Source organism: Alosa pseudoharengus, unplaced genomic scaffold (assembly GCF_046254945.1).
Source record: "Alosa pseudoharengus isolate Yale_2024_CS ecotype anadromous, Long Island Sound unplaced genomic scaffold, YU_APseudo_1.1 YU_APseudo_1.1_scf_22, whole genome shotgun sequence".
Taxonomy (NCBI): domain Eukaryota; kingdom Metazoa; phylum Chordata; class Actinopteri; order Clupeiformes; family Clupeidae; genus Alosa; species Alosa pseudoharengus.
This window is the reverse complement of record NW_027468680.1, coordinates 24143063-24166473: the sequence shown is the minus strand read 5'-3', so window position 1 is coordinate 24166473 and position 23411 is coordinate 24143063. Positions and strand designations below refer to the sequence as shown.

General features: G+C 39.9%; 3 protein-coding genes across 4 annotated transcripts in view; 1 reads left to right on the top strand and 2 right to left on the bottom strand.

Moving 5' to 3' along the window:
* Window positions 1-1335: 1335 nt before the first annotated feature.
* LOC143139185 (protein FAM181A-like) lies at window positions 1336-2145 on the bottom strand. The gene has a single exon (XM_076299790.1). It carries the CDS (start codon window positions 2143-2145, stop codon window positions 1336-1338), a length of 810 nt encoding a protein of 269 aa, XP_076155905.1.
* A 5821-nt stretch (window positions 2146-7966) lies between these two features.
* On the top strand, window positions 7967-15125 carry pold3 (polymerase (DNA-directed), delta 3, accessory subunit). 2 transcript variants are annotated; one of them, XM_076299413.1, is made up of 12 exons: window positions 7967-8097; window positions 8592-8647; window positions 8737-8839; window positions 10181-10220; window positions 10431-10563; window positions 11995-12244; window positions 12611-12668; window positions 12997-13144; window positions 13937-14052; window positions 14144-14223; window positions 14556-14634; window positions 14832-15125. In XM_076299413.1, the coding sequence occupies exons 1-12, from the start codon at window positions 8041-8043 to the stop codon at window positions 15023-15025; spliced, it is 1314 nt and encodes a 437-aa protein (XP_076155528.1). In that variant the 5' UTR covers window positions 7967-8040; the 3' UTR covers window positions 15026-15125. The 2 variants fall into 2 exon arrangements, with proteins under 2 accessions (XP_076155528.1, XP_076155527.1); XM_076299412.1 differs by having other exon boundaries at window positions 11995-12247.
* Window positions 15126-16871: 1746 nt separating this feature from the next.
* Window positions 16872-23411, bottom strand: part of LOC143138930 (latent-transforming growth factor beta-binding protein 2-like) — a 95137-nt gene continuing 88597 nt past the window's right edge. Inside the window, exons 31-38 of the mRNA XM_076299411.1 lie at window positions 23101-23298; window positions 22900-22977; window positions 22334-22462; window positions 22076-22216; window positions 21504-21677; window positions 21002-21292; window positions 20171-20320; window positions 16872-19741 (exon numbers count right to left, since the gene is read on the bottom strand). Of these exons, the coding sequence (XP_076155526.1) occupies window positions 19566-19741; window positions 20171-20320; window positions 21002-21292; window positions 21504-21677; window positions 22076-22216; window positions 22334-22462; window positions 22900-22977; window positions 23101-23298 (1337 nt within the window). The 3' untranslated portion in view covers window positions 16872-19565. The remainder of the gene's footprint in view (window positions 19742-20170; window positions 20321-21001; window positions 21293-21503; window positions 21678-22075; window positions 22217-22333; window positions 22463-22899; window positions 22978-23100; window positions 23299-23411) is intronic.

Sequence of the window (23411 nt, the reverse complement as noted above, 5' to 3'; positions counted from 1 at the left end):
ATGTTGGGGTCACACAAACTATTACAGATAATTATGTACATGTCTGTACAGTAGGGACATCTCTATATGCGAGGGAAACACTTCTTCACCATACATTTAAAGTAGACTAACTGTTATTTTTTGGTTTGATTATAAACTTTCCTTCCATCAAATGTTATAACACCACCATGAAATCACATGAGCTCTTTAAAGCTTTGTGTATGTATAACATTGACCACATCAAAATGTGTATTTATTTGTTTAGTTTGTTTTTATTTTGTTATAGAGGTTCGCTTCTGCAAAACTGTGGCAATTTGCATACTTAAATTAGGGCTTAGTTAAATTGTATAGGCCATACAACATCATCAACAAATAAGAACAAAACAAAACAATTTCAATAAATTTTGCGGGTCTTCTTTATGTCCTTTTATGTCTGTCAATTTATTTCACTGCAGGCCCATTCTTTGGGATAATTTATTGTAGTTAGTCAGATTGAAATTTTAGTAATTCCTTTAGGCACCCACACCTTCTTCAGAATAATTAGTTTAGCTGCAAGAACTGCTAGACTAACCTTAGATCATGTGGATGATCAATTTGACTTCCTTGGCTGATTCCAACTGTTTCAATTCACCAAGATCCATCAGTTGGTTGAGTCAATCCATACACAGCCTGCCGCTTGCATACCAGCTCTCATTCCTTTGACACACTCACCTTGGGACCAGAAATGTTTTTCAATGTGCTGAATGCAGCATGCAGCTGCTGGACATTATTGTTCTAACTTTTTATTACTGTTTTAAAAAATTCTAGGTTTACACTCTGCATCCAGTGAACCAGTGTCAGGCCTGGTTTATGCTTTTGTTTCCATGGTTTAAAATAAGGTTGAAAATGTACATGCTTGAAATATGTTTGTTTTTATATAAACACAATAACAGTTAAAACAGTGTTAAACAGAGTTAGAACACATTCAATTCTACTCAAATCTGCGCCGTTTTCATAATTGTAATCTTAACCTTAGTATACCTTTCTAAAAATCATCAGTACCAAGAAGTAACATTGTTACCTATACCTGGATTTTATCAAAGAGAAATTATTTTCCTTTGGCATGTATCAGTCCAGTAGCCTTGCTACCGTGGAGGAACAGTGCGCAATTATAGAGCTGTTAAGAACTAATATATCGGTAAAGCTTAAACCCTATAGGGTTGCTTCATGACAGAGAGGCTGGTCCTGTAGCCTCATATTGTAGCCTACCACTATCTAATACAGGTAGCCTAATGAAAGACAAACAACCTAGCACTCCTAGAGAAAAACAAGATTTCACAATGTCTTGTAGGCCTAGCCTACAGCCTACCACTTCTCTTAAATAAATCCAAACATACTGAACATCGAGAGCGCCGGTTTGGTCGGAATTGGCTTCACAACGACATGGGTTGCATGGTACTCCAGTCTGTTTGGTAAGTTATGTCTGTCAACATCAACGGCCGTTCCTGCAGGGGGGGCAACGTCAAAACATGCAGAGCGTGGAGCAGTCAAGTGTCTTTGTAAGACGTGTCTGTGATACTGAAAAGAATAGCACCCACACAAATCTACATTCCTGTACGTTAAGTCCATCTTGAGCGGTGCGCTGTCCACAGAATCACAATAAGTGGGCAAAGAATTGACGTCGTTATTGTTCATTTTTCCCCCACCGTCCGGCACCAAAGGTATCACAACCCTTGGACCATCCGTTTCTTTACTGGTAGGCCTACCTTTGACCAGAGCTGTCAAACTTTGTGAGGGAGATGTGGGTTCTTTCCAGAAAGAAGCTGGAAGTTGGCGATTCCGCATAGGCACCTGGTTCTGATCTTCATTCTTGTGATAAGAGTTCTCGTGCAGCTCCGATGCCACTGATTCATTCTTTCCCCTGAGATTCCACTGACGGATGCCGTCAAGGGAATACTTAACAGGGTTGTCTTCAGATACATTAGTTGTCCCAAGTTCTGTTCTGTGCGAACGACAACGAGGTAACCTGTATCTCTTTGAAAAGCGTTTCAGCTGTTTCTGCAAGTATTTCCTATGGTCCACTGAGCGCCTGCAGGGAGCCGATTTGTCAAGCGCTGCTTTGATGTCGCTTGATGCCAAATTAACAAAGTTCAGCAGTGTCCTGACCTCGCTGTCTGCATTTGCCATCGTAAAGCCGTGCGTGCTCACGTAGCTTCAATCCATTTTAGCGCAGATCTTTGAAAAAGCATAGGCTGCACATTTAACTTAGGCTGGCCCTACTGGAAAGGTGAAGACTGCACTTCTCTGTGCAAGGTCCAAAAAATAGCATGCATTCATTTGTAAAGACAGAGATAAGTTTCCAACGATTTCTCATCTTCAGTGATGACCCCATCTATTGAAGTTGGAGTTGTCTGGCCCGTTACTCTCTCAGAGAAACAGTTTAAGCACTTGAACAAGCTGAATGAGTAACTCCATGTAGTTGTGCTGCTTTCTTTGGGCCAATCAGCGACCTCACTTTCTTCACTATTCACCCCAATGAGCAACCAAGCTCCCTGAAACCCAATTCTTTGTCACAGCAAATTGTTGTCATGGAGATTGTCCTAGATGAACGGCTAATTGATGCAGAATTCCTTTAGAGAGACTCTGTGCTTTTTTGTGCCTGCCCCAGACCCCAAGCAGGGCCTTTATTTTAACCTACCTGAGGATTTTTTGGTGGGCTAATTGTGATGGACTTGATTCACTTGCAATTTTTTATTCGTTGAAGAAATGCACATTTATTTTAATCCAGTTACACTTTGCATGTGTGTATATGCGCTTAAGCCAGATGATCTGAAAACTGTGGCAAAGCTTGACGTTGATTGGTGCCCAGTAATTCTCACACATAAAATTACTTAATTTAATCTACTAAACCCCTCTTTAATATAAACCCCTCTTCTACTGCACAATAAATGCACAAATAGGCTGACACCAGACATAATTTCACTGCATTTATTACTTCCAGTAACTATATGCATGTGACAATAAACTTCCTTGTATCCTTGTATTCTTGTACAGTGACTGTTAAACTTAATCTGGGTAAAGCAACTAGCCCATTGGTGCACCAATTGGTAAAAGATTAGAGCTTCTGACAGCCATGTATTCACTAGACCAGTGTTTCTCCGGGGACCACTGGTGGTCCACAAGCTATCCCAAGTGGTCCGTGAGCAGGCGTGGTAGAATATAATATAGATGAGTTGTTTGCAATATTGAACCAACTTGTATGTGAATCCAAACAGTTCTGCAAACACTGCCTACAGTATGTGGCAGTTTAAGCAAAGACAATAAAGGTGGTTCAGTTGGCCTATTGTGTATGTAGAAGTATGTCTACTCTTTTATTTTTTAGTTAGGTGGTGTGTGACTTTTTTTTTTATTGGTTAAGTCCTTGGTCTGAAAAAGCACTGCACTAGACTGTACCCTGTGTTCTGCCCCAAGGTGAAAACACAGGTATGGCCCTCCACCACCTCCATGTCTTCTCCCAAGTTGGCAATGGTGTTCAAACTACCATTCTGCTACATAGCTAAACATATACCTCCAGCTGGGTGGTGTGTAGGCAATTTAATGAATAACCATTTTTTCATGCTGAAATTGCAAGACAGATTTAACCGAAACTTATTTGTTATACAACAAATGAACAGAGGATGTTCTCAAGGTTCTCGGTGTGCACCTGTGTGTGTGTATGTCTGTTTGTGTGTGTGTGTGTGAGTGTGTGTGTATGTGTGTGTGTGTGTGTGTGTGTGTGTGTGTGTGTGTGTGCGTGTATGTGTGCGTGTGTGACAAAACCTACATTACTGCACTGTTACAGCGGCGGCCATAATTAATCCTGGTTATCATAAAGTTCACAACTATCTCCTTTGTCGCGGCCACATTAATGTGGAGGTGGATGTTCCCACACCACGCCACAAAGCGATCAACCAGTTCCCTGTACTCTGTCTCTCCACCGCTGTCACGCCCCTCTGAGTGAAGCATAAAAAGGGAATTAAAGGAACACAATGGAAAAACTGATATCTATCCCCCATGGCGTCAATATTCAATGCCATTTAGCGTTGAAAAACAGCACCCAGTTAGTTTAGCCATAAACTGACTAAAAGGGTCATAACATTACAGAGTGCAATATCAAGCGTTCTGTGTGTGCACTACAATGTCAGTCTCCATGTTATAAGTCAGTCTAGCATCAGAATGAGTTTGAACTGTGTTCCTTCAAGGTGAGTGTATGGTCTCTTTTGGTGTTCCTGTGCTGCTAAACCTGCCCACATGTACGTTCCCTCAGTCATACTGTATGTATATGTCTGTTTGTCGGGCAGTCAGTTATTCAGGAGGCTGTGAATGTGAAGATGTCTTCCTGCATCTTGTAGTAGCCTGATTGTGTAAACGGCACTGGAGAAATCAAAGAACGATCCACACAGTGCCGCCAGCTTAATCCAGGTGAGACAGTTACTTTTAGAAAGTACTTCTGTTTTATCTGTGTCTAGCGATATAAATTGCAGTGAGATATATCTTATGCCAACAAATGACATGACCAAGTGGCTAGGCAAACAGACAGACAAAGGTTGATTGTGGTTTCCTGTTCAAAGTAAAAAAAAAAAAAAATCTTGTCACCTTTGGGTTTGTTCTAGAGATTAGCTGAGGGCTCTATAAAGCAACTTTCATACAATGTTTGTCATTGTCAGTGGCACTATGTAAATAAGCGCAATTCATGTGATGGTGATGTGTTTTTATGGGAGAAGTTATTATGTGTATAAATGTGTATTAAGGCAGACCCCACCAAGGGTCTGTTTGTATCGGATTCTGTTCTGATCTTAGGGTGTCCCCTTGTCTTAAGAATGATGTCAGAAAAGGTAGGGGGTAGGGAGACTACTGAGATGCACATATATCCATGGAAAGGGGACTTGAGCGCTCAAGAATCTTGTCTTTCTGTTTGCCCCCTCAATTGAGAAACACAAAGGCTGAATTACTCATTCAAACCTCACAAGACAAAAGAGAGGGAGCTGGATAGCACTCCTGCATTTGTAGTTTAACATTTAGAGACTTAAATCGAGTCGTCATGAAGGAGAAAGAGTCGGACAAAGCCCATAGAATTGCCATCAGCAAACATTTTCCTGTGTCACATTAGTGAGGTCGCCATGGCTCCTCCTGGACTTGGGACAATAGCACAAGTTTGCACACTCGAATACTGTCACCCTGCCAACGCTTACAAGGGCCAGAAACGGGGCAATCCACACAAAAAGCATGGGCTCTGCAGGGAAGGTAGCAATTGAAAGACGAAAAGGGACTAGTGAAATGCTAATTGAGCTCCATCTGCTTATAGAGAGGGAAAAAAGTGGAAGGCTGCCGATCGTTGCATTGAGACACTTCTTCTTGAAAGCATGGAGGGAGATGGTAACTGACACTACATGCCAGAGTCCTGCGAGACTAGACCATGAGCCGCTAGAGCCATAGGCAGCTGTTTAAAAGGAAGTACCAGAGCTGATTCAGTCCCTCCACCAGGATCAACCAGATGTATATGTGTACAGTTTGTTCTGATAAATAAATTACCTATTCAATCAGAATAAAGGTCAGCATACTGTATAGGCCTAATGATCAATGTTTATTGGGCACTAATACCAGAGTATGATCACTAAAATGAAGTTGATACAGTATGTCTTCACCCTGCACCCTGAGTTGCTCCTTTGATTTGATTTGATACATTTTTAGTACACGTTGGCTTTTCATTTGCCCCCTCAGAATTTCAGTGTTGCTGATCTAGTATTTGTATGTTTCCCAGTGATTCTGTTGCTGATCTAGAATTTGTATGTTTTCCAGTGATGCTGTTGTAAACAGTTTCCTCGGCATGTTCTCTATCTTTCTATGCTCTGCATACCCGAGTAATCTCAATAATGCCAATGTCTTTATTGCACTGAGACCAGTCAATGAGCTGAAAGCATGAATGGATAAATGCAAGAAGGTGAGGGGTGTCACACTCTCACTCCATTTGGCATTACCCCACTTGCAAGCAATTGGCTGAGCCGTGATTATCACTCAAGCCATCTGAATCATTCTGGTATCACACCCGGAGCCAGTGTCATTTCTACTCGATGGCCAATGCTATGCAAGCTACTTCAGCCCAAAAATATGGCAATCACTTATGACATGTTTTTTTTTGGTCACTCTTCACAGCAAAACACTTTAATTTATCTTCCGTAGAGAATGAATTGTAGAAGATTGAATTTGTTAACGTGGAAAGGTTAGCCGAATATTAGGCCTATCTGCTGAAAAATGATAAGACGATGAATGAAAAGAGCTGATCAATGATGTAGTGATGAATGAGCAGAATATTACCTGCTGAATAATAATCATTTGTAACAATGTCAAGCACCTATATTTTCAGTTGATATATGATATATGCAGAGGCGGACGGAGTACACAGCTTCATTACTTGAGTAAAAGTACAGATACCCTTTGCAAAATTTTACTCAAGTACAAGTAAAAGTACAACAGTCAGATGTCTACTTAAGTAAAAGTACTGAAGTACTTGTTTTTAAAAGTACTTGAGTATCAAGAGTAGAGTAGCCTACATTTTCTAAATATTCCATAACTACTGCCACAGTGCTTAAATTTATGTACAGAAACGTCCTACATGGAGTTATGAAAAATGATAATGTTAATACCTTGGAGAATGTAAAATGAATTGGAAGTAAAATCAAGTAATTTTCATCTTTTTACCATGTTGCCAGGGATGGGCAGTATTTCTAATACATGTATTTAAAATACATATTTCAAATACAAAATACTATTTTGTAATTCAAACACTTGAAGCGAAAACTATCATTAACTTGTTCAGAAAATTGAAATAGTCTGAGGTGGGGGCACAGGTTGGCACATTCCCGGGATGGACCTGCGTCTTCATCCATTGTTTCGTCCATGGTTTCGTCTCTTATCTAAATCTGACCATGGAGTTGACTTTGGCGGAAAGCTAAAGGTGATTGCTGATAGGCTGTCCCAATCAGTCGCGCCTGCACAATCCAATCACGTTTGAGAGGGAAACAACAAATTGAGGGTTTCCGAGATTTTCCTTTTTACCTTTTTTTTTAGAAGTAGTAACGGGTACTCACGGTTATGGATAGAAATGTAGTGGAGTAAAGAGTACAATATTTGCCTCTCAAATGTACTTGAGTAAAGTCATGAGTACTCCCCAAAAATGATACTCGAGTAAAGTACAGATCCTTCAAAATTGTACTCAAGTACTGTACTCAAGTAAATGTACTCCGTTACTGTCCGGCTCTGGATATATGCAACCGTAATGAATTGCAAAGTGGAAACATTCTGTGCTTCAATGTTCATTATGTGCCTCAATGCATTCAAGCATCACATTTAAAAAATAAATAAATAAATTCAAGTAATTCAATATGGCTTTCTGTGTTTATGACTAATATACACTTGGGTCACCTCAAAAATCTGTGATATTTTCATGTAAATAAATCAAATAATCTGATTTGAGGATTCAGCACGTTTGGGTCTGCAGTCATGTAGGCCTAAGGGACATTATGGCACTGACCAAGTTAACTCCTTTGTACAAAAGGTCAGATGTCCTCTTACTCCTTTCACTTCAGCACAGATACTATTATCTGGACTTCATCTTCTCTGAGGTTTGTCCAATAAATGAACTCACATATTGTAGGCTACAGGCTATGTACCTCAACTTTTAACTGACAAGAGCTTTGTCAAATCATGCTGCAAGATGGGGGGGGGGGGGGGTGTGCTACAGAAACTTAGAAGTGTTTTCAAAAACCGCCACTTATCATAAAGCGAATGAGAGGCAACAACAACAGTGGTATCAGACTTTTGGACCCCAATGTCTTTCTCTAATCAAGCGTGGCAGAAGTCCTCGTGAGCTACGTGAACAACGCGGTAGGTGGCAGTATGGGTCTATTTACTGTAGTGCATTGTAACTAACCAGCGAAGAAGGAGAACACCTGACAGGAAGTTTACAAATGTACTTTTCCGCGATGATTTTCCCGCGCGCTTAAAGATCCCCCAGTCAATTTTCAGCCAACCACACCAGGAATAATGGATGAACTATATTTAGACAACATTGATGAATACATAAATGATCATAATAAAATAGTAAGTTCATGCATTTTCAATCATTGTTGAGCTTTTAAAGGAAAGCGTGATGAACTATATTTACCTAGGTAGGCTATCTGTCAATCTCTAGGCAGCGATGACATAACTTACTAGGTTGGCAGTTGGTTATCCTTGCTGTTTTGTTTGCTGTTGTTGTTAGCCAAACTATTATTGAGCAAGTGGCCCAACAAGGATCTTCTGTAGCGTTAGATAGCCATAACTAGTTTTGACAAAATCGTCACATCAAAAAAAGTAACCAAAATAACTGTTCTGTGATGTGCAACTAACCTAACTACATCCTTCTAGAGAATAAAGATGTAAAATGGTCTGTCACAACTGAAACGTACACAATTGTCTACATACACTGCCGGCAACGTTTTAAAACATATGCTGCAGAGTCTTTGATAGTAGGGGTGTAGGAGAGACATGTGACTTGGTCTTATTGTTAGCTCTTATGAGTTTTTATACTAACCTGTGCATCGGCTTTTGAACAGGTGACGTATAAATGGCTAAGTCTTGCCCTGGGTGTCCATGTCAACATTGCCAAACAGTAAGTAAGGTTACTTACTGCGTTTAGTGGATTTCAAAGAAATACAGAAAGATACAGTTGGTCATCAATGTCAATGTGTTATGTGACAGGATGCTTTACCATTACTTGGACCGGTGTCGAAAGGATGGGTCAAACACTCAGCTTCATGCCACCTACCTTGTCTCTGGAAAGTGTGTTAAGAACGGTAGCTTGGTGAGTCTGCATTTCTTACTTACCTACACAACCGACACAATATTAACATGGTCCTCACTCCTGAGACAAAGGGATTCAAGACTGACTTGACACATTGAACATTCCTTGACACATTCATTTCTAAAATAATAAAATCACTTTAGGAAGTGAATACACTTGGTTTTTTGATGGACTGCCAGTCAACAACATGCTTTAAAGGGACACCAGGCAACGTTTTTGTGTTAATTAATCATCTCCGTAAGTCGGTATATGGTTAAATGACTCATTAAAGGGCGAATGAAGACTCTCGCCCGCCCCTACTGCCTGTAGGAAGAATATCCCGCTTGCAAGTTCGGTGTACCCGACCCGCCGACCTTCAGTTTACATCCTGCAGGCTAACAAAACGCTAGCAATTGTTGCAAACGTGTGTATAATGGCAGAGCCGTCAAAGAAGCAGCGAAAACCCCAGACGGAAGATGCAAAGTAAAGGAAAAGAGCTTCAGACTGAGTGAGGGCTCGCACATGTATCGACACGTACAGACGCTAGGGGGAGCTTTGTAGAGAAAAAGCATCAGGCTTGCCTGGTGTCCCTTTAAAACAGCACTAAGATTTGCTTTCAGGGGCCTCCTCAGTTGAGAAGCACAATAATAAACAAATTATATGCGTCTTTTGCAACAAAGTATGAACATAACTCTGATACAATATAGAGGGAATGCACCGACAGCGGTCTGTAGAAAGAGATCTCTGGGATCTGTGTCTGCTTGCCTGCATGTGTGTGTCTGTTCCTACCAAACACCAAACTTCCTATGGCTGTTTTATAAGCAATAAGACTTGCTTAGAGTGTGGCAGAAGTGCCGTTCGCCCTATTAAGAGTTTATGTGCCATCGACATGATTTTGCAAACATTATTTTAAGGTAAAAAAAAAAAACTCTTTAGGGGCCTTTAACAACTCTTAATTTACAAGACAACTGTCAATCAATCTATCTGACAACTGCAAAGAGCCCTTATCAGAAGACAGAACGGCAAAACATGACATGATTTCTAACAATATAGCCTGAGTACTGCACTGCTTTGGTCAGCTTCTCTTCCTCAGGGGAAATGTGTGGCTCCTGAACTCACATATGCACTCCTTGTTTCAGTACGCATTGCCAGATGATCTCTGATCAGTAAAAAAAATATTCTTGGGAACCTACTGTAATTTGAATGTGTTTACTAGCCCCCACTGCACACACACAGATACACATCACTCTTGAAGTTACCTTGCCTTGCTTTGGCAGCCCTCTGATTCGATTCCCCATTGTGAAAACGGAAGTGTTAGACTCGTTTTGTAATAGTTGACATTGTGTTTTGGTCTTGTTCTAGTGCCACAAGGTGTCTGTGGTGCGTGAAGACAAACTTGAAGGTAAGAGCATTGTTTTAAAATGTCTTAACATTTCCTTTTCAGTCACAGAAGTCTCTTAATAAACATTCCCTTACAAATAAGATGTTTGCCGTGTTGCTGCTGTTTGCAGTGAGATACCATAAGTATGTCACACGCATTGCATGCAAGAAAAGATGACATATAAACTTGTTAAACTTGGTGTGAATTAATTCAGTGTTTCTACAACTACAGATATGAAGTCCAGGATGGAGCCAGCAATCAGCATACATGTGTACAGCATCCAGAAAGCTGAGATAAAAGACAGCAGTACTCTTTACAGTACAGACTATGATGCCGTGAGAGATAATCTGAAAAACTGCAACAAGTATGTGCCATCTGTAATTCTAAAACAAGGTTGATTTTTCAGTAGTACCTTTTTATTCAAGCATTTGTCCTTTGGCTTTTTGTAAATTGTTGTACAGTAATGCTCATTTCATGTCGCCTTGGTCATGTTTTAAATTGAGAAGATAAGGGATTGTGATTATAAATTCTTAAAAATATTTTACCTGTAGTCAAACTGAAGTTTAGCTAAAGAACAAGACAACAACGAGCCAGGTTTGAAACACCTTCTTTTTCTGACGGATTCTTCTTTGGTTGGTTAACAGTCCTAAAGGAGGTCCCATACATGTTGAGCACTTGTTGGCTGTTTCCACAAGCGTAATAAGTATTTTGTATGTAAGGTTTTGCATGAAATACGTTTCTTTTTGCTTCAGTCAAGTGTTAATTGTTGATATGTTATGAAGTTGTGATTGGTCGTCAAGAAAGAAGTGACTTTGACGAGCCCAGCGCTGTTCTAAAAGTTGAACAGGTTTCATCTTTCAGCACTCTGAGCGCTGAGGAAAAAACAGTCAGGGCTGAGGGCTTTTTTCCGCCGTGGGCGCTGAGCACTGTGAACGTTGAACTCTGCCGCCGGCGCAAAAAAAGCAATTGGTGGACACAGGCCCTAATTGACTGTGAAAATAAGTGGTAGCTGCAGCCGTAGTTGACATGGAATGATTTTATTGCCAATTACATTTATTCTGGTTAATACAGTGTATCCCAAACTGTTTCATATCATGGATGGTGGTGTGCCATGAGATTTTCTTATAGTTAAAGGTGTAAGAAAGACCACTAGCGTTTAAAACGGGCATTGCAGTCCAATATGAAAACATTTGAAAGTGTTAAGTAGGCTAATCGGGCAATCCAAAGGTCAAAATGCTACTAGTGGTGTGATTGGTAAATTGATGGAGGGTGGCGCAGCAGGCCATAACACAAACTCAAAACATAAACAGCATTTGCAGGCGAAAATAGAGGTTTGAATTGTGAATATCCTGTCTGCACCATTGTTGTCAGTGAAGCCGGTATTTGAAAATAACATGTTTCTTCAATCTCTGATAGCATCATAGCAACACAATGTATGTCGTACGTATAGCACCTTTAATAGCGTGCAATGAGAGAAGAAACACTTAATATGTTTCCCTTTTCTTTGTATTACTGCTGCTGCTTGAAAGCAGTGTCATCCACCATCCAGTGTCATCCACAATGCCTGTGGCATATCTTGCAAATGAGAATCGTCATAAAGCACAGTCAAGACACTTAAAGGGTCACCCCTCGTCCATGACTCTAGCTTATGGTCATACTTAACATATCTAAAACCCATTTAACACTGGATTTCCCTTTTTAAAGTTAGAATATGAATTGGCTCTGAGAAACCTTTGTTATCCAGTGATATGAAAGCACTGACGTCACTTATTTTTATTTCTATTTTATTTTGTAGGTACAGTGCAATCCATTGTGCCGCTGCCGTTCCCATGACCACTGCAGAATTGGAGTTAATTCAAGAAATACAACGAACCTCATCCCCAGAAAAAGTCACAAAAGCTGGATTAACTGCTCAAGCTCCAGTTGCCAAAACTAATGTTAAAACGAGTAAAGGCATTATGGGGATGTTTGCAAACAAAAGTACTGTGAAGAGTCAGGGGTCCAACATAGAAGTGAAAGTGGAAAAGAAAGAAGACACACCTTCGGTAGTTGTTTATACTGAATATTTGAATATATTGTTTTTGTATATTAGCATTCAAAAGCTTTGGGTCACTTTGGTTCCTTCCCTTTTTCTGAATAGAAAAATGAATAGGAAGGCTAGACATGGTTAGAAATAATGACAATATAATGACAAGTTTAGAGAGAATGGCAAGGTTTGAAATAATGATTTAGAATGGAAATAATAATTGTGCCCTTAAAACTTTGCTTTCTTCGAAGAATCATTAAAAAAATGTAAAAGTTTCTTAGTGACCTCAAACTTTTGAACTGTAGTGTTTGTAATGGGCATGTATTATTTTTGTATGTAATGGGAATTTACTGTATGTAGCAATCACATTTGTTTACTGATACAGGTTGAGGCCATGGAAGTTAAGCCTGCAGGCATGGCGAAGTTTTTTACGAAATCAACAAGTAAATAAATTCTCTACATATGTGTGTGTGTGTGTGTGTGTGTGTGTGTGTGTGTGTGTGTGTGTGTGTGTGTGTGTGTGTGTGTGTGTGCACATTCATGTGCTGCCTGTGTGTGTATATGTGTGTGAGCCTGTTTGTGTGTGTATGTGTAAAAGTCAAAAAGTGTAGGACAGAATTATACGTGAGACAAAATAAGTAAAGCATGTAGTCTCTGCACACTAGATGTGATGATGTGGGCCTAAGCCATTCCACAGACCCTGGTATAATGCTGATTTCACTAAAATGATCTGCTTATTTAAGTTTTTCTATGACATTTTTTGTTGAATAGAAAAACAGGACAAATGCATCAAGACAGAAGCTGAGCAGTCATCTCCAGTGGAGAAAAAAGATCCAGAGTTGCCATCCAAATTGGATGATGAGAAAGAGAAGGGACTTGGAGATTTTAAAGCTAAGAGGGAAAACAAGGATGCTAGGAGGTGAGTCTGGTCTTCTTACAGAAGTAATTACCCCAGTGTGCTTACTGAACTACTACAGTAGCAATTTACACTGCAAGCGTGAAGGAAATCTAAATGAAGTAAATGGTGTGTTTAACAATGGATTTTTGTATCTGTACACTTAAACCTTTAAATTGGAACCGAAATGTGAAAATATGCTTTGAACAGCCGTAATACCCACATACACATCACTGCTGGTCTACATTGCTATATGTTTATTGGAATTCTATCCCTACCATTAACTGGAAGTCAGACGGACGACTGAAAAACACTTCGGTTCTGGGCAGAATTATCCATTACCATAGACTTTATAAATGTCTTTATTTGTTATGAGTGAATGTCTACATTTTTAAAAGTGTACATTTAAGGTAGAATGAGAGGATATGTTTTATGTCTGTATCTGCAACAAGTAGGCTATCACAATAAGACCAATGAGCTGATTCTAGCACAGGAGAGACCTGATAAATTGTGTATGAAATACATCATGCTCGTTATCAAGTGTTCTTTGTTCTCAATCAGCTGTTCTCAAGTGCCTGTACTATATTTGGGTTCACATACCCGTGGGGACCTGGGTTAGAGTCTGACCCGGGTCATTTCCTGATTCCACCCCATCTCTCTCCCACTCACTTCCTGTCACTCTCCACTGTCCTGTCAAAAGAAAGGCAAAAAAGCCCAATGTACATATATATATATATATATATATATATATATACACATACATACATATATATTTGGCAGCCATCGTCTTACCTAATCCCCTTTCTATGTTATCAGTAAGACCAAGAGGCCTGACCTCACGGATAGCGAGGATGAGAAGATAGAGACTGGCAGCCAGAAGAAGAAGAGGCGAAGGATAAAGAAACCGCAGCTCGATAGCAGTGATGACGAAGGTATGAAAAATCAAGCCTATACATGAAAGGGCTTCTAATATGGGGCAAAATTTGTTGTTAATTAAAACTGATAATTTGTCAACCGTGACAGATTTACCGGCTAAACCTGCCGTGGTAACAGCAGAAAGCCCAGAAAAGACAACGGAAAAACAACCCATGGCAACTCCAGAAGTAAGAATTTAAACATTGTTTGTAATGTAATGTCATTTTTTTTGTTTGCCTTTTTACAAACGTATGGTCATTTTCAATATATATATTGAGCCATTTCTTTCTACAACATTTGAGAACCCTTTTGCAATTAAGTAAGCACATAATGTAATCTGAAAACTGTTACCCTGTTTAAAAAAATCAATGCAACTGATCTCAGCTGGTATTCTGTCTATAGTGGAGTGGAATGGTGGAATGGGAATTTCTAAGAGACCCCAAACCTTTGACCGGTAGTCTGTGTGTGTGAGTGTGTGTGTAAATGATTTATATATCCATATATCTAATATTTTATACAGGTCTCTACCGGAGGAAAGATAAGGAAGAGGAGACGAGTTTTAAAGCCAAAAACGTTTGTTGATGAAGAAGGCTGCATCGGTACGATGTTTTCCATTTCATTTTCCTTGGCTGACTTGGTGAAAAGTATTCATATACTATTCATATTCATATAATATACGATACTGTATTTTTATAATTTCATAATGTTGATTAGTGTTTATTATCATTTCAATATGTGTGTATGTGAAATATTTTTTTAATTAAATAAATGTATGGCCTCACATCTCACATTTCAGTGACTGAGAAAGTGTTAGAAAGTGAATCCTACTCTGAGGATGAAGAGGTGGAAACCAGCAAACCGAAGGCTGCTGTCTTCCCATCATTCCCTGGGAAGAAAGAGGAAGGAAGGAAAAATGCCAAGAAAACAGCCGCAGCTTCAAATAAATCGTCAAAACAAGCCTCCATCATGGGATTTTTCCAAAAGAAATGAATTTTCCATTCCTGTCCCTCCATTAGCTGTTTGCGCATCTTGTATGTTGTATCACTTGTATTTTGTATCACGCAATAAAGAGTTGTTGGTCAAGACTAAATTCTGCTTGGGTATTGTGGATACATTAAACGTTCAGTTTTTGAGGGTTTACATGTCATTCATGCAGAAACAATGTGGTTACACTACTTAAATCCAGTATCCATTTTGAATTCATTCATAATATTATAGTTTTCATAATGCTGCATAAGGATTGACAAGTCTGTATAACTATTTATGGTTATGCAATATGCATGTATATTTAGCATCAACAGTAATGACTGCTTTTACAGGGTTTTAGCGTATGGCCTTTCAGTTTCATATATCAGAATGCATAATAAATCTTTCACTTTCACCTTTGCCTTAATGTGAGATGCTGTTAAATCGCTGAATACTTTCTATAATGCCATATGTGACTTAGGTAGGGCTTCCACTACATCACATAGTTTAATATAGGGTGCCATCTTGTCCATTCATGAGCAGTTAAAGACTTGTCAGATTATATGATGCATTATCAATATGTTATTGACATTCATGTGTGTATAGTGCTCTACTGATACTGGTTTAAATAAATTGTTGCCTAAAATTGGATTTGATGATTTGAATGGCGAGTAGGTGGTCCTTATTGTAGGATTGTCCCCCCCCCCCCCTTTTTCGGTCATGGATATGCTTTGAAATAATCCTGATAGTCTTGAATACATTGATAATTGCCATATATTTAAATGTACAAAATACACAAAGGAAGGCAAAACTTTATTGTTTTTTTGTGTGTGCAGGATATTGCACCTGTAGAAATTATGCCTTACTGCCTTATTGAGCTTTTAAAAAATTATATTTGACATCAAATGTCACATTACCATCAATGTTTCATGTATGAATGCATTATATGTTTAATAAAATGTGCTGCTCATGAAGTTTAGTCCCTGTGTCATGGTGAAATACTGTAAATTATCTAATCCCGGGGGCCAAGCTGAAAAGGAGCATTACAGTTCTGAGTTCTAGAATATTACATCATCCTGGCAGAAACAAAGCCCTTAAAGACAGAAGTGTTTTTTTATTTTTATTTGTTAAGACATACCATGTTATATGTCATGTGTCAGATATCTATGGATTTTTTTACATTATAAAGGGTCAGAAATTTTAAGATGAAGCAATATTTTTTTGGGAAATAAAACAACTGCATGCTTGTGGAAAATATTGCATGTCTTAGTCAAATATGCAGGTTTGCCAGATAAATGATGAGGGGCGAATGTATTGATGCACCACTGTCCTTGGCATGGATCCCCAAAAATTTAAAAAAAAAACAAAAAAAACAGATGCATTACATTACAGATGGTTCGATTAAGGCATTCACCAATCATGGGGATTATTCAACTTAGTTGTTGCACAGCCACAATGAACTACCACTGCTTCGCTATGAGCATCAACATTAACTTAATATACACTGATGCTATACTGGTTCGTTAGTGTAACTGTGGGACTACAGCATAGACTCAATTCACACTGGCTCATGACCTTCAGATTGGTCCAGCGTAGGGTAACTTGCATTGGAGCATTTTCAGATTTCTGTGTGTTTGTCCAATTAACTTAACCAAATTTAAATAAACTTCCAATTGACCCACAAAGGCATTTTTCCAGGTGTGGTGATCAACCTTGAGTTAGGATGTTAGGATGACATTGATTTAATGTCAACTTAGTTTTCAGGTCTCCAATCCAAGCACTAACCAAACCCACACCTGCTTAGCTTCAATCATTCAAAAAGGTAACATGTTTGAACAGATTTGAATCCAGAGACTGTACGTGGGTGGAGTATTTTCAGACTTTATTTTTTTGACCAGAGTTGCCTACAGTCAGAAATGAATGAAATAAACATGACAAATGAAGACCAGTTTATATTCTGTTTAACCATTACAATAAACATTGAAATGTGTAGATAAAATCATTTGTATCCTGAACATAGGGTGTAGAGACAACGGTGACTGCCTGATACTGCCCAGGTAGCTTACATGCTTCAGTAAATACAAGGTATCCAATAATATCACTTCATCTTGATACTTTGGAGTGTAGTCATCATCATATTTTCCATGACCATATGAAATGTTCCCAATATCAATTATATTATTGATATTCAGGTTTTTGTGAGGATGTAAATTCAGCTCAGCCCTCATCAATTGAGAAATGGTTAGGAAGGTTAAAACTGAATACACATAATTCTAAAATGAATACTCAATTTTCATCAGATTTTCTGTGAACAGGGTAAATATACCAAATAGAATTGTTTGCAAACATGACATAAATACTAGAGTGTTTACATCACTTTAAATTAGGGGTATTTTCACAATCAGGGTAAGCAATTTGTTTCAAAAGGCTCCAAATGAAACCTTGAAACCCATTGATGTTTTCGAGGATAAATCTGTTAAAGGATTAACCGTAGCTGACCTAAACTTCGGCAAACTGACCTAAACTTAGGCAATATGACCTAAAGCGCTGCATTTGCGTCTGTCTGTTGACAGCAGATAGCCAGCAAGTGGCAATAGCATTGAAATTTCGGTGGAAGTTGGTTTACACAGTAGCGACATCTTGTGGGCTAGAAATGGGCCAAAGTCGATAACAGACATATAATTCTAGATTCTAGTCACTAATAATAGACATAGGCCTACAATTATCCAAAATAATCACATATTTCGAGGTACAGATACACTGTATATGAGTATTCTCAAGCGCTTACCGTAGTTGTGAAATTACCGATGGGCACTTTGGGCACTTTTTGTGTAGGTAATTTGAGGGCATCACGAAGGTGCTGCCATTGGTTAAAATTATATTTCTGCTCCACAGGGCAGGTTACAAACAATTTCTCTTGTACAGTGTAAACCACTTTTCTCAGGTATAAAAGATATAAAAAAATCATTTGTACATATAATAAATCTACAAAGATCAGAGGCAATGGGTTTTGTTCTGTTGTCTTTCCTTATTTTATGTAAAAAACATTTTCTATAGTTATAATTGGATAATAATAATAATAAAATAATAATAATAATAATAATAATAAACAATTAATACACTGACCTTTATCTGTACAAGTTAACAAAAAAGCCTCAACCAAGGTTCAGAGTTGCATGGTAAGGAATGTGTTATGGGTGATTTTGAAAAACAAACAAACAAACTAACTAACAAACCAAAGGTGGAAACCAAAAACCATAAAACCTAGGCTATTCAAAAGTCCAATTTAATTTATTTGTGCCTGAAGGTGAGTGCCGTTTAATACATAACACACTCTCGGGGGGGACAGCATTCTCTGAAGCCTCCTGAAGATAAATAGAATACACATAACACAAAACACCAAATACAAAAGGATTGCTTCACTGCTTGGTGAGTATGGTTTATAACTTGTCATAGGACCGTTTACCTTTTAGGGTCATTCCAGCTCAGTTTCATCTGCACACTTTCTGCTTGACCATCTAAGATTTGCCCGTTTCATTACTTTCAAACATAACCCATGTGCGAAATATCAGCCCAATTTGAATCTCTCAATGAAAATAGTCATTGACACAACAGCCAATCAAATGACACCTCTCCTGTGCTCCAGAAATGCTGAAGCTGAAATTGTTTCGGAAAAGGCCAATATTCTGCCACTTTGTCCATTTTCAGGGCCATGACTGTATGGACTCTTTTACTGTAAGTGCACACATCGCAAGAGGACCATAAGGAGCAATTTGCTGAATTTGACAAATAGAGAACTGGATTACAATCGTGGACTGTAACTTAGGGATTCAAGATTTAACATATGCATTTCCTGTTTGAAGCAACTTAGAATTTGTCTTCAAGAACAGTGCACTTTGCATACGGTATATGTAAAAGTGCACTTAATGGGTTGTTAAGTAAATCCAATTTAAAAGCACTAAAATTGGAACCGATCCGATATAACACATGGAATATGATCCTCCAGCAGATCTTGATTGTAACAAATCTGAAATGGTAATGCGTTAACATTTTATTATATTCATTAACTGAGACAGAATAACCCTTAAACAGCCCCTGTGTCTTATCTAATATGTTATCTATCGAGCATTATAGTCGCAGATCCAATGAATGTGCACATTTCTGAGGGTGGAGGGTTGCATGTGTGTGTATATATGTGCACAGTCACTCTAGTTTCCTTGGGTAACATGTGTCCCTGGCACTACACTTATTATGTTGAACCATGGACATAAACTAGCTGAGCCAGTCGTTCTAATGCTTAATCCTTCCTGTGTGATGTCATTCACATGAGTGAGGACAGATCCATTCCCATTCCCAAACTTAGCCTGGAGGCCGGAGCAATCTTAGAGCGTACTTCATCTACCTGATACAACCAAGGTAGGCTACCCAAGGACATCTGAGTGAGCATGTGTGTATATGGAATGGGTCATGGCTTTATGGGTAGGACCTTATTGCAGGCCCCTTGGAAAAACAGACATGAGTATTTAAAGACAGAGGGGTGAAAGGAAGGAGTTCAGGAGAGTCGTTACTTCTCCTCCCCACCAGGAGGTGACTTCTGGGTCTCTGGAATGCACTCGTGAGGGTTGGTGGACATGACGAACCCTGGCAGGCAGTTGCACTTGTAGGAGCCCTCACTGTTGGCGCATTCTCCATTCTTACACAGTGCCACCTTGTCATTGATATCTTCACACTCGTTTATGTCTACGGTTTCAAAGAAGGCAAGCACAGTAGTTCATTAGCACATGACAGTGTACCACGTAGATTGTAACACGACTGTTCATATAGGATATGAATCCCATCCCCATGCTGTGAGCCCATTGAACACCATGGGCTCAAGTGTGAACCGAAATCCACATAAATGATATCATCTGTGGCCATCTGTAGCATGGCAACTAATTAGCTTGTTTGTGAGAATGTGTGCAGAAGTGAACACACATGGGACACCATTGTTGGCTGAATTAAGCTAGCCTAGCATTGGCCATTGAAATGAATGGGGTCCATTTCTCCAGGTCTGTGTAATACTGTACATTCATGGTCTGATCTAAGCGTTGAGTGTTTTCAACTCTTGGCCCCTGTTTCTACCCATCACATTAAGACAAGCTTAAAAAAACAACAACTCAAGCTTCTTACCCATACAGGCCATCTTGGTGAGGTCAAGCACGTAGCCGTCAAAGCAATCACATGTGTAGCCCTCCCGTACACGTACACAACGGCCATTTTCACAACCATTCAACACGCCACACTCCTCTGCCCGTAGACCCTCAAAGCTGTCATAGCGGTCTGTAAGTAAATAAGCACAATGAGAATTTTCCAGAGGCCTTATAGAGAGCTCATTTCTTCCACTAATGCCTCCAGCAGTCTCATGACCTATTTTATACAATCTATCATGACGTAATTATAATGAAATTAAATAATAATGACATAATATTTGATTTCTACTTTCCACTTTAAATGACTGAACAAATAGGACACATAGAAGGACCGGAGCACACAAATAGCTTTTCAAAACTTAAAGGAGAAGGAAATGGATCTTGATCGCTTCTAAACAGTGAAATGAATTAGCTATTAGTTATCTTAAAGGAACACGCCACCCAATGTCAGTAGTAATATATGTTCTTACCTTAACTTTCACCAGTTGAGTCATACCTCTCCCGTGTGTTTGATTACTGCTATCTTCCTCCCTCTATGGCTACGTCTGAGCCCGCTAGCAAAGCAACATGCTAACACATTCGCGCCACCAGAGTCAGAGCGTTTGAGTGCACGTACCGACATGGGAGAGGTATGACTCAACTCGTGAAAGTTAAGGTAAGAACATATATTACTACTGACATTGGGTGGCGTATTCCTTTAAGGCTCATTTACAGTATGTGCTTGAGTGTTTATATTGGTGCATTCTTGCCCAATATGTATAATAACAACAATCTGTGAGCACCTTCCATGTTCGGTGGACTTGTGACTGACCTCTAAAGTCATCCACATGAACAGGGGGTGGGTTTTCTCTGGGCCGGTGAACAGGTCCACTGATTGTCTCCCTTGAGCTGTAATCACTGGAGGGATCTGTGAACAGGGGGACGGACTGGGGTTCCTCAGGGTCAAAGTATGTCCCTCCACCTTCCAGGGGCCCGTAGTTATTCCAGTAGGGGTCAAACGGGCCTTGTGGCGGCGGGAGATCGGGGCCGTACTCATAACCGGGTCTCTCGCGCAGGCTGTCGGAACCTCTGTTCGGCACGTTGCACAACGTCGCAAAGTCCTCTGCGTGCACACAGACACACACACACACACACACACAGACACACACACAAACACACACACATTGGCATGTGATCATTGGGCAGATACTTTTATCCTCAGAGGGCTCACACAAATGATGTCTGACCTTTGACCCATACCTGCACTTTCAATATCTACCTAAAAGAAGCCCAATTCAACTCATCCCAAAAGAGAGAACAGAAAAGATGCTCACCAGATGACCGTGTGGGGCAGAAGGCACATAGTTTGCCCCAGGCAATGCCATAGAGACAGCAGCATTCCGTGTAGGTAGTCCTGATGCCAATCAAAGGACTAGAACACATGTCATCATCAGTGAGCTGCTGCCAGCAGATGTCCATGTGGATGTCATCCTCCAGACTCTGGCCATCTGTGAGAAAGCGGGATGGCGGTTGAGTCATGTGGGAAACAGAGTTTATGGACATCATATCACCTCATCTTGTTAGACTAAAGGATCAACTATATAAACCATTTCAACTACGTAAACAATCATGTCCATGCCCATGGCATTTCATGTGGCACAGAAAACAACACTGAGCTAACCCAAACTCAGGGGGAAAAACAAGTTTCACTTTTGACATTCCATAGAGCTCTACGCTATAGTCGGAAATATTTTCATTACATAGTATCTGCATTTGTTTTGAACTTTTAAACCGGAAAGCCTCTAGGGACAGATTGAAAGGGTCTATATGTGAGATACTAATACAACTTATATACGTGCCAAATGTCAGCCATTACTAAGGTCTGTGGAGCCGACATGTAACTCACCGTCTGTGCCGTTCACAGAGACGCAGCGGCGGCGTGTGCTGTCCAGGATGAGAGGAGGGCTGCAGAAGCAGTTGAAGGACCCTGCGATGTTCACACAAGCCCCTCCCTCACACGTTCCCTCATCCAGACATTCATCATGATCTACAGCAGACACAGGAGCACATACAAACTTAGGGTTTCCACTGGTAATGCATAGGCTATTTAAGAGATAAACTCATTTTTCTTAATTCATGGAAAACTAAAGAATGAAATACTCACCCACACATTCAAGGCGGATATTATCATAGTAGTAGCCATTTTGACAATAGCAGGAGTATGAGGAGAAAAGGTTGGTGCAGATACCATTCTTACAAATCTCAGGTCCAAACATTGAACATTCATCCGCATCTAAAGAGAGAAAATAAAACGTGTATACAAACTATATCTATATCATCTGTAAAAGAGAATTCCGGCGATTTTTCAAGTCTCTGTTTCTCGAGGTCACAGAGTACTGTGGGTACGAAAAACCCCACGAAAACAATCAGTTCTACCTAGCTCGCCTCAAGTTGCTGCAGCCAACAGCTAGAGCTGCCAAGGAGCTACAGTGCTACATGAACATGGGGTCATGGTCATGCCCCCAGAGTGTAGCACTCTAGCACAGTTTGGAGGGCTAATACAATGTGTAATTCATTAATAAATTTATCCACATTTAAAGGCAAACATACTGTATGACTCATAAGAATGGCATAGTCAAACAGCTGAAGGCACTTTTCTACCTGCTGTTGCAAGTCTGTGTCACTTTGGATAAAATACCAGTCAATTACTTTTACTTTACTTTACTTTACCTTTGAAAAGCTGCTGTCCAAAGTCTGTGGTCACAGGCAGAACACCATTGCCCTTCGGACATAATTGGTCATACTCAGCTTGAGCAACAGGGGAAAACAGATGTCAGTTTAATAATAATAATAATGTATTAATACTGAACAAGTTCACTCTAGATGCTATTTTAACAGGCAGAGGTTGTGTGTGTGGTTGAGGTGCTTTACCTCTCCCAGTCGGAGGGCAGGGGTGGATCTCACAGTTGTCCCCCCAGCCAGCCCCGACTGTGCAGCAGCACTCCTCGATGGTGGTGTTGTGTGAGAGCACATTAAGGCAGAAGTTGGCGTCGTTGAGGTTGTAGTAGCACTCCTTCCTCTCCTCGCCATGTGAGAGCGTCACCGGGGGCAACGGAACTCCCGCATGTTCTGACAGATTGAGACGGAGAACCGGATTAGTTTGGGGGAAAAAGAGAGAAGGAGCGGAAAGAAAGAACACTTGCACATTTCATTCCTTTTTGGGCTTCTGCCTTTATTTGACA

Bases quoted from the DNA above. Each gene is read 5' to 3' on its own strand.
- LOC143139185 (XM_076299790.1), bottom strand. From the start codon at position 2,145: ATGGCAAATGCAGACAGCGAGGTCAGGACACTGCTGAACTTTGTTAAT.
- pold3 (XM_076299412.1), top strand. From the start codon at position 8,041: ATGGATGAACTATATTTAGACAACATTGATGAATACATAAATGATCAT. The intron at 10,564-11,994 runs GTATGTGCCATC...TTTATTTTGTAG, and splicing joins AATCTGAAAAACTGCAACAA to GTACAGTGCAATCCATTGTG. The intron at 14,635-14,831 runs GTACGATGTTTT...CTCACATTTCAG, and splicing joins TGATGAAGAAGGCTGCATCG to TGACTGAGAAAGTGTTAGAA.